The sequence below is a fragment of the Ranitomeya imitator genome, chromosome 3 (assembly GCF_032444005.1).
Source record: "Ranitomeya imitator isolate aRanImi1 chromosome 3, aRanImi1.pri, whole genome shotgun sequence".
Lineage (NCBI taxonomy): Eukaryota > Metazoa > Chordata > Amphibia > Anura > Dendrobatidae > Ranitomeya > Ranitomeya imitator.
In genome coordinates, this window is record NC_091284.1 from 41,103,235 (window position 1) to 41,113,436 (window position 10,202).

A 10,202-nucleotide genomic window follows, 5' to 3' on the forward strand; every position below is an offset into this window, starting at 1 on the left:
TGTGTTGGACATTGAATTAGAACTCTAAATTCCCTAATGGGTCTAATAAAAAAGTAAAAAATTGTAAAAAATATCCCAAAAACCTGCAGATATAGGGTTAATCGGCAGGTTTGTAGCGTTATTCTGCTGGCTGGTGCCTGCACTTAGCCTAACCCTTCAGGGAGAGAATTAACTTTATTCTCCCAGGAGCGTTGATGGTTTAGTCATGAGGGAGGTGTCGGCACTGGTTCAGTCATCACTCTGAGTAAACAGAAAAGAGAAAAGAAAAAGAATTTCATGACCATAAATATCATTAATTACTGTAATGTGCTGCTGCAGTGCAGTATAGAGCAACCTCCACCAGGGGGTGCTGGTTAAGGAAAAGAGGTTGTGCACACAGCGCAGCAACACTGAACAACAACACAGGTGTCACAGGTAATGAAAGAGAAGTCAGACAAGCCAAGGTCCTACACAGAAAGATCAGCGCAGTACACAGGGGGAGTCAGAGGAATAGTCGGGGACAAGCAAGAAGTCAGAGCCTACCGGGAACGTGGTAACCAAAACGTGAGACGTAAGATGGAGTCGGGGTACAAGCCAGAGGTCAGAACAAGTCATAAACGGGTGCAAGCAGTCAGAGGCAAAAGGAATACTAGTACAAGTATCCAGGTCAAGTGCTCAAACCGTGCAGCAGGAACTGTAGCTGACACTGGCCCACAGGCTGCAGAGGACTTAAATAGATAAGCCAGCTTCAAAGTGAGGCAGAGGGGATTAACTCCCACATGACCAGTCCAGAGATAAGACAGCTGAACACAAACTCAGAACTCGATCATGACTATTACGGAGAGAACTGCACACTTTAAAAATTCTACTAAAAACAGAGAAGTCAACAAATAAAAATATATATATATATCGATAAAAAATATTATATTTTAATAATTAACAAATATGTACAATAATAAAAGAGGGAGGCAACAAAGGATACATACAGCTCTGGCAAAAATTAAGCAACCACTGCAAATTGGGTTAGATTCTGTGGCCGTGGACAGGAATTAACTAGGGTTATGAAGAATACTTGCAGGTGATCAGGCCATCGGTGCCAGTGATGGTTCCATCAGTATTGACAGCTGAGCTACCAACTCTAAGGTTTCGCTCAAAAAGAGTTTTTTGAGCAGATCCACTATAAAATCCTTTCCAAAAACTGCTTTAAAAAACTTGGAAAACTTTTCGTATTCATTTCTATGCAAAATTCACTTTGAGATTCATATGTGGAGTTGTTTGACTGGGCTTTTTTTGTCCTGAAGAAGTTTTGAATAAAAAATTTAAAAAAAACACATCTTTAAAGCGGCTCTGACGCAATCCAATCCAAACTAGGCACAGTCCAATCAAAAGGCTGCAAAAAAAAAAACACTTTTGAAATAAAAAGGTCTTCCACAAAATTTTTAGAACTGCTTGAGGAAAAGAAAAAGGTTCTAAAAAAAAAAGGAATGTCTACTGAAGTGGTTTTAACTTGTAAAACAACTGAAGAATCTCCTTGTGAACATTCAACCTTTTTTCCTCTGTGCCCCTCTGTTACAAAGTTATACCGCCGGAGATTAAAATAAGCACAATTTCATCAACAACTGGGCGTATACCACAGAACTTCTCTGAGGGCATATCTCTTTTTTTCCTCCAACACTGGCCAATCAAAACACTGCCACGCCCACACAGAAGTTATGTGGTACACGCCCAGTTGTTGAAGGAAAAATTTGCACCACTTTTACTGGGGGGGGGGGCATAACTTTGGAACGGAGGGGCACAGAAGAAAAACTGTTCCAGAATCAGTGTAGTAATGGCAAGTGGAGGATGGACCCCGTTTAAATAAAATTTAACAAAATATCGATTTCTTAGGGAAAAAAAAGTGTTGTATAATGAACTATGATCCTAACATTATAATGAACCTTATGCCTGATGAAACAGAGGAATGTTCACACACGTATATATATATATATATATATATATATATATATATATATATATATATATATATACACACACTAGATATTGAACCCGTTCTACACCCGGGTGGCGAGCATTTATATTGGTATATGGTCTCCATCCTGATATGTGCTGCTCCATCCTGCGCCCCCATCCTATGTGCTGCTCCATCCTGCGTCCCCATCCTGTCATGTGCTGCTCCATCCTGCGTCCCCATCCTGTCATGTGCTGTTCCCATCCTGCGCCCCCATTCTGACATGTGCTGCACCCATCTTGCGCCTCCATTCTGACATGTGCTGCACCCATCCTGCGCCTCCATTCTGACATGTGCTGCACCCATCCTGCGCCTCCATTCTGACATGTGCTGCACCCATCCTGCGCCTCCATTCTGACATGTGCTGCACCCATCCTGCGCCTCCATTCTGACATGTGCTGCACCCATCCTGTGTCCCATCCTGTCATGTGCTGCTCCCATCCTGCGCCCCCATTCTGACATGTGCTGCTCCCATCCTGCGCCCCCATTCTGACATGTGCTGCACCCATCCTGCGCCTCCATTCTGACATGTGCTGCACCCATCCTGCGCCTCCATTCTGACATGTGCTGCACCCATCCTGCGCCTCCATTCTGACATGTGCTGCACCCATCCTGCGCCTCCATTCTGTCATTTGCTGCTCTCATCCTGCGCCCCCATCCTGTCATGTGCTGCTCCCATCCTGCGCCCCCGTGCGGTCATGTGCTGCTTCCATCCTGCGCCCCCGTTCTGTCATGTGCTGCACCCATCCTGCGTCCCCATCCTGTCATGTGCTGCTCCCATCCTGCTCCCCCATTCTGACATGTGCTGCTCCCATCCTGCGCCCCCATTCTGACATGTGCTGCACCCATCCTGCGCCTCCATTCTGACATGTGCTGCACCCATCCTGCGCCTCTATTCTGACATGTGCTGCACCCATCCTGCGCCTCCATTGTCATTTGCTGCTCTCATCCTGTGCCCCCATCCTGTCATGTGCTGCTCCCATCCTGCGCCCCCGTTCTGTCATGTGCTGCTGCCATCCTGCGCCCCCGTTCTGTCATGTGCTGCTGCCATCCTGCGCCCCCGTTCTGTCATGTGCTGCTTCCATCCTGCGCCCTCGTTCTGTCATGTGCTGCTCCCATCCTGCGCCCCCGTTCTGTCATGTGCTGCTCCCATCATGCACCCCCATCCTGTCATGTGCTGCTCCCATCCTGCGCCCCCATCCTGTCATGTGCTGCTCCCATCCTGCGCCCCCGTTCTGTCATGTGCTGCTCCCATCCTGCGCCACCATTCTTTAATTTGCTGCTCCCATCCATATGCCCCCATACGCTGCTCCATAAAGGTTTATGGCCCCCATAACATGCTCCATAGTATATGCCCCGTACACTGCTCCATAAAGGTTGATGGCCCCCATAAGATGCTCCATGGTATATGCCCCTGTACACTGCTCCATTATGGTTTATGGCCCCATAAGATGCTCCATGGTATATGCCCCCCGTACACTGCTCCATAAAGGTTTATGGGCCCCATAAGATGCTCCATGGTATATATGCCCCCGTACACTGCTCCATAAAGGTTTATGGGCCCCATAAGATGCTCCATGGTATATGCCCCCGTACACTGCACCATTATGGTTTATGGCCCCATAAGATGCTCCATAATATATGCCCCGTATGCTGCTGCAATATATAAAAAAAAAATACCATACTCACCTATCGTCGCTGGGCACCGAGTGCTGGGGGGCCTGAGCAGGCGGGGACACCGGTGCGCTGTGGGGGTCAGGTGCCGGTATCGCCGCCAGCTCAAGCCCCCCAGCACTTGCTATATTCACCTGGCCCCGTTCCACCGCTGCGCGCCGCCATCTTCCGGGTCCTCTGGCTGTGACTAGTCAGTCAGAGGGCGGCGCCGGCGCGCATTAAGCGCGTCATTGCGCCCTCTGAACTGAACATCAGAGGCCGAGGACCGGGACACGGAGACGGAGCCGCACGCAGCGCTGGAACGGGGACAGGTGAATATAGCCGATACTTACCCTCCTGGCGGTCCCTGCTTCTCTGTTGGAGATCGCGGTGTGCGTTCAGTGTTTACGCATACCGCGATCTCCTGGGAGCGTCACTCTGTGGGGGCCAGACTGCGCCGGCGCTTGCGCAGTCTATAAAGGCTTCGGACAGAGTGACGCTCCCAGCGTTGTATTATATATATATATATATATATATATATATATATATATATATATATATATATATATATATATATATATTGGCTTACTCACATACATTTTGGCACACTGCCACCTAGATCTCTGTGTCAGCAGTGGGGTCCTCCTGGCCTCCGGCCATAGCGTTTCATTTCATTCAGATATCGAAAGATAGTTTGCACTGACACTGATGCTCCCAGAGCCTGCAGGACAGCTTGAACTTGATTGGGGCTCCATATCCACCAGCAGAACTATCCTGCTTTACAACCTGTCATCAATTTTTTTTTCTGACATCCTCATCCAGGGTGATCAGCTACAGTGCCATGGGTTGTAAACTTCTTGATTATGTTGCTTACCATGAACAAGGGAACATCAAGATCTCTGGAGATGGACTTGTAACCTTGAGATTGTTGATATTTTTCAACAATGTTGGTTCTCAAGTCCTCAGACAGTTCTCTTTTCTTCTTTGTGTTCTTCATGCTTAGTGTGGCACACAAAGGCTCAATGCAAAGATTGAGTCAGCTTCTCCCTTTTTTATCTGGTTTCAGGTGATTTTCACATTGCCCACACCTGTTATTTGCCACAGGTGAGGTTGAACCAGCATCGCATGCTTGAAACAAAGTTGTTTACCCACAAGTTTTGGAACTGTGCCAATATCTTTGTTCTGCGCCTTTTGGAAGTTCTGAGTGAAATTATGTTCAATTTGCTTTCTCTTCTCTGTTTTATTGTTTGTTGTTCCAATAGACACAAAGGAAATAAAAGTGTATAACAAAACGTGTAATTTCAATAATTTTCTTAGAGAAATACTTCATTTTTTTGGAACAATTTCAAGGGTGCCAAGACTTTCGTCCATGACTATATGTCGATGGAATAAATAAAAACAAAGTTATGCTCCTTGAAAGAAGAGAAGGAAAAAAACAAAAGAGGCAAAAGAAAATTGGCTGCGTCCTTAAAGGGTTAAATATTACTATGGCATTACTCAATCACACTTTTTTAAGACATTACAATGAGAAGACTCCAAGTTATTTTGTACAACTTTTCGGGGATGTGACAAATCGCATTTCATCATAATCTACTTATGAATTCAGCAGGAAAAAAGAAAGAAACCAGAACGTATCGTTCCTAATCACGTCTGACCACTTTTAACTAACAACCCAGCATAGCCAGCCACTAGACTCTAAAACTTAACATTTAATATGTATACCTCTAAAATTATGTGTACTTTAAAAACAATTTGGTGCTCATGTTTAATCGTGCACTAGACAAGAAAAATGGCATGATCTCACCCAATTGCTGACTCTCTTCTTGTTGTAGATTCTTGTGCTTATTGAGAGCACGGCATGGGATGGAGACCAATAAACCTTTTCCAATGGGGGGGAGAAGAAAAGAGAAAAAAAAAATAAATAAATAAATAAATAAATAAAAAAAAAAATATAGGTAGGTGGGGGGGAAGGGTTTAAAGCTATCTTCCCTGTCGTGCCCCGTGTATAAGACTCCCGCCCTAACAAGGGCAGTCCCCAAGTTTGAGCCTACTTAATGAAGCCCTTTGGTTAGTATAACCACCCTGGATGATATGTCCTCTTTCTCTTCCCAACGCGTTTCCCTCCCCGTTACGGGGGTTCATCAGGGGAATAAAATGTCCAGGTTAAATGTCCAGGTTAATGGAGGTATTCTGCAGTGGCAGACATAACCTCATTCAGCGGCGTCCTCCATGTGAGGATAAGGCAGTCCCCCTAACCTGGACATTTTATTCCCCTGATGAACCCCCGTAACGGGGAGGGAAACGCGTTGGGAAGAGAAAGAGGACATATCATCCAGGGTGGTTATACTAACCAAAGGGCTTCATTAAGTAGGCTCAAACTTGGGGACTGCCCTTGTTAGGGCGGGAGTCTTATACACGGGGCACGACAGGGAAGATAGCTTTAAACCCTTCCCCCCCACCTACCTATATTTTTTTTTTATTTATTTATTTATTTATATTTTTTTTTTCTCTTTTCTTCTCCCCCCCATTGGAAAAGGTTTATTGGTCTCCATCCCATGCCGTGCTCTCAATAAGCACAAGAATCTACAACAAGAAGAGAGTCAGCAATTGGGTGAGATCATGCCATTTTTCTTGTCTAGTGCACGATTAAACATGAGCACCAAATTGTTTTTAAAGTACACATAATTTTAGAGGTATACATATTAAATGTTAAGTTTTAGAGTCTAGTGGCTGGCTATGCTGTATCATAATCTACTTATCACATGTGATTTTGTGGTGCGATCTCAGAAGAAATTGCATGGGAGGCACCGCATGAGGCAAGTCACTGCAAAGTCTCTTTTCTGAGATAACAAGAAATAACACTAGGGCAGACTAGACGGATCAGACAGGTTTTTTCTTCCATCAGGTTCTATACAGAAATACTGTTTGTCTATCAGGCATCATCAAAAACTGCATCTTGTGAACCTGACCTTATGGGACCCTTTGAAGTCACCCTTGTATCCAGAACTTCAATAACTAGAAAACTGCTGGGTTGTACTGGGGTCTGCTCGTCTGAACCTGCTTCCCTGGGCCCGTACGCCCATGCCTGCACCCTGAACCTGTACTTGTGTCTGATCCTGTCTGAATTAGGACCTGACACTTAAACTGTTTGTATCCCAGTCTGTGTCTTTCCCTGAACATCTGAACCTGTCTCTGAAGCCTCCTGTATCTGAGTCAGGGCCTGTTTCCACACCAGCCGTGTCTGATTCAGTTCCTCCCTCCAAACATGTTGTCTGAATCAGTCCCTGCCCTAAACTTGCTACTGCAGTTCCCTTTCCAAAACCAGCTGTGTCTGAATCAGTGCCGATCTCTAATCTGCTGTCCCTGTGCAACATTAGTAATTAGTGTGCACTTGATTGTAAGTACCCTGTGTGAATCCGGCTCTGTCTGTCCCGTGTTCACCTGTCCATGTATTTTGTCCTGTGTCAACTTGGCTCTTTCTGTCCTGTGTGTACCCGTTGTTGTACTTATCTTGTGTGAATCCGATCCTTGTGTTAGTCCTATGTGAACCTGGCCCTGGCTGTCCTGTGAGAACCTGCGGTTCCATGCCTTTCCACACCTGCGGTTCCATGCCTTGCCGCTCCTGCGGTTCCATGCCTTGCCGCTCCTGCGGTTCCATGCCTTTCCGCACCTGCGGTTCCATGCCTTTCCGCACCTGTGGTTCCATGCCTTTCCACACCTGCGGTTCCATGCCTTTCCGCACCTGTGGTTCCATGCCTTTCCGCACCTGCGGTTCCATGCCTTTCCGCACCTGCGGTTCCATGCCTTGCCGCTCCTGCGGTTCCATGCCTTGCCGCTCCTGCGGTTCCATGCCTTTCCGCACCTGCGGTCCCATGCCTTTCCACACCTGCGGTTCCATGCCTTTCCACACCTGCGGTTCCATGCCTTGCCGCTCCTGCGGTTCCATGCCTTTCCACACCTGCGGTTCCATGCCTTGCCGCTCCTGCGGTCCCATGCCTTTCCACACCTGCGGTTCCATGCCTTGCCGCTCCTGCGGTTCCATGCCTTTCCGCACCTGCAGTTCCATGCCTTTCCACACCTGCGGTTCCATGCCTTGCCGCTCCTGCGGTTCCATGCCTTTCCGCACCTGCAGTTCCATGCCTTTCCGCACCTGCGGTTCCATGCCTTTCCACACCTTCGGTTCCATGCCTTGCCGCTCCTGCGGTCCCATGCCTTTCTGCACCTGCAGTTCCATGCCTTTCCGCACCTGCGGTTCCATGCCTTTCCACACCTGCGGTTCCATGCCTTTCCGCACCTGCGGTTCCACGCCTTTCCGCACCTGCGGTTCCATGCCTTGCTGCTCCTGCGGTTCCATGCCTTTCCGCTCCTGCGGTTCCATGCCTTGCTGCTCCTGCGGTTCCATGCCTTTCCGCACCTGCGGTTCCATGCCTTTCCGCACCTGCGGTTCCGTACTTATCTGCATCTGCAGTTCCATGCCTTTCCGCACCTGCGGTTCCGTACTTATCTGCATCTGCAGTTCCATGCCTTTCCGCTCCTGCGGTTCCATGCCTTGCTGCTCCTGCGGTTCCATGCCTTTCCGCACCTGCGGTTCCATGCCTTTCCGCACCTGCGGTTCCATGCCTTTCCGCACCTGCGGTTCCGTACTTATCTGCATCTGCAGTTCCATGCCTTTCCGCACCTGCGGTTCCGTACTTATCTGCATCTGCAGTTCCATGCCTTTCCGCACCTGCGGTTCCATGCCTTGCTGCTCCTGCGGTTCCATGCCTTTCCACACCTGCGGTTCCATGCCATTCCACACCTGAGGTTCCGTACTTATCTGCACCTGCGACTCCCTGCCTATGCGCACCTGCGGCTCCGTACCTGTCCGCATTTGCGGTTCTGTACCGGTCCGCATCTGCGGCTCCGTTCCTAGCTGCTCCTGCGGTTCCTTGCCTGTCCGCACTTGCGGTCCAGAACCTCTCCTAACAGTGACCTAGTTCTTCCTAAAGCGGTCCACTTTGAACTGGGTTCTATCCGTTCCTGTATTCCAGTCGTACCATAATAATAATAATAATCTTTATTTATGTAGCGCCAACATATTCTGCAGCGCTTTACAGTTTAACAGTTTCAAACACAACAGTTATAAGTAACAACGTTAATAATACAATAATTAAAGCAAAATAAGCCGCCCCTGCTCGTGAGAGCTTACAATCTACAATGAGGTGGGAGAGATACATAGTACAGGTGTGTATTTACAATGATGTATTTACAATGATGGTCCAGCCATCTTCAGGGGGTGGGGGATAGATGGGGATAGTGAATGGGCTACACACACATAAACATAAAATGACTTTGATTAGTGAATGTGATGGGCAGCTCTGAACAAATGTGTTTTGAGCCCCAAAAACTATGCAAATTGTGGATGGTCCTAATATCTTGGGGTAGAGCATTCCAGAGGATTGGCGCAGCACGGGAGAAGTCTTGTAGTCGGGAGTTGGAGGTACGGATTAGTACAGAGGTTAGACGAAAGTCATTTGCAGAGCGCAGCGGTCGGTTAGGCCGATAGACAGAAATGAGGGAGGAGATGTAAGGGGGTGCCGCACTGTGGAGAGCTTTGTGGGTGAGAACAAGTACTTTGAATTGTATCCTGTAATGAATGGGCAGCCAGTGTAATGACTGGCGAAGAGCGGATGCATCTGAGTAACGATTAGCTAGATAGACAACCCTGGCTGCTGCATTAAGGATGGACTGGAGAGGGGAAAGTCGAGTGAGAGGGTGGCCAATTAATAGAGCGTTACAGTAGTCCAGGCGGGAGTGGATCAGGGCGACAGTGAGGGTTGTTGTTTCCATGGTGAGAAAAGGGCGGATTCTAGAGATGTTCTTTAGGTGTAAGCGGCACGAGCGAGCAAGAGATTGTATGTGGGAGGTGAAGAAGAGATCGGAGTCAAACATAACACCCAGACAGACATACACAAAGAAAAGCAGACTAGGTCCTATTGAAGTGACCGAGGGCAAGGTCGCCCATGTATATCCATGATCTGGCCCAGCAAAACTTCCACACTCAGATTCTATTTTAACAACCGTATCTTTACTGTTATACATTTTCCTTAACACAGCGGAACACAATAATAGACAGTACAAAATATGCCTATTCACAGAGATAACGTGTAATAACAAACTGTCCCTCACTTTCCCTATCCACACGTTACCAGTTCCTTTGCTCCAGGAGGTTATCTTCCCACGTCGCAGGCCTGTCTGTCACTGCAGGGGGACGCTCCAGCCGAAGAGAAAAACAACAGGGATTAAACAAAACTCCATCCCTCAGGTCCAGACTGTAGTCCTGGGGTTCAACAGGTAAGGGTGGAATGTTCGGCCTCTCAACAGAGGACCCGCTTACAGTTCATGGGCTCCAGGGTCTGTGAAGATGTCACCGTTGGGTGCTCCGCAGTGTGGGAGCTGGGAACAATCTGGATGTCAGCTTCCAAGAGATAGCGGTCATCCAGGCAATCTTCTATATCGCCTCTACAGGAGGACGCCAGCACACACCGACCTCTCTCTGCACACACCAGTTTCCCGGGCTCTC

The 10,202-nt window shown here is 47.9% G+C and overlaps 1 protein-coding gene across 1 annotated transcript; it reads right to left on the minus strand.

Moving 5' to 3' along the window:
- Positions 1-228: 228 nt before the first annotated feature.
- Positions 229-8,510, minus strand: LOC138671545 (antho-RFamide neuropeptides type 2-like). The gene is made up of 2 exons (XM_069759724.1): positions 7,239-8,510; positions 229-240 (listed from the first exon to the last, which is right to left on the minus strand). The coding sequence occupies exons 1-2, from the start codon at positions 8,508-8,510 to the stop codon at positions 229-231; spliced, it is 1,284 nt and encodes a 427-aa protein (XP_069615825.1).
- Positions 8,511-10,202: the final 1,692 nt, after the last annotated feature.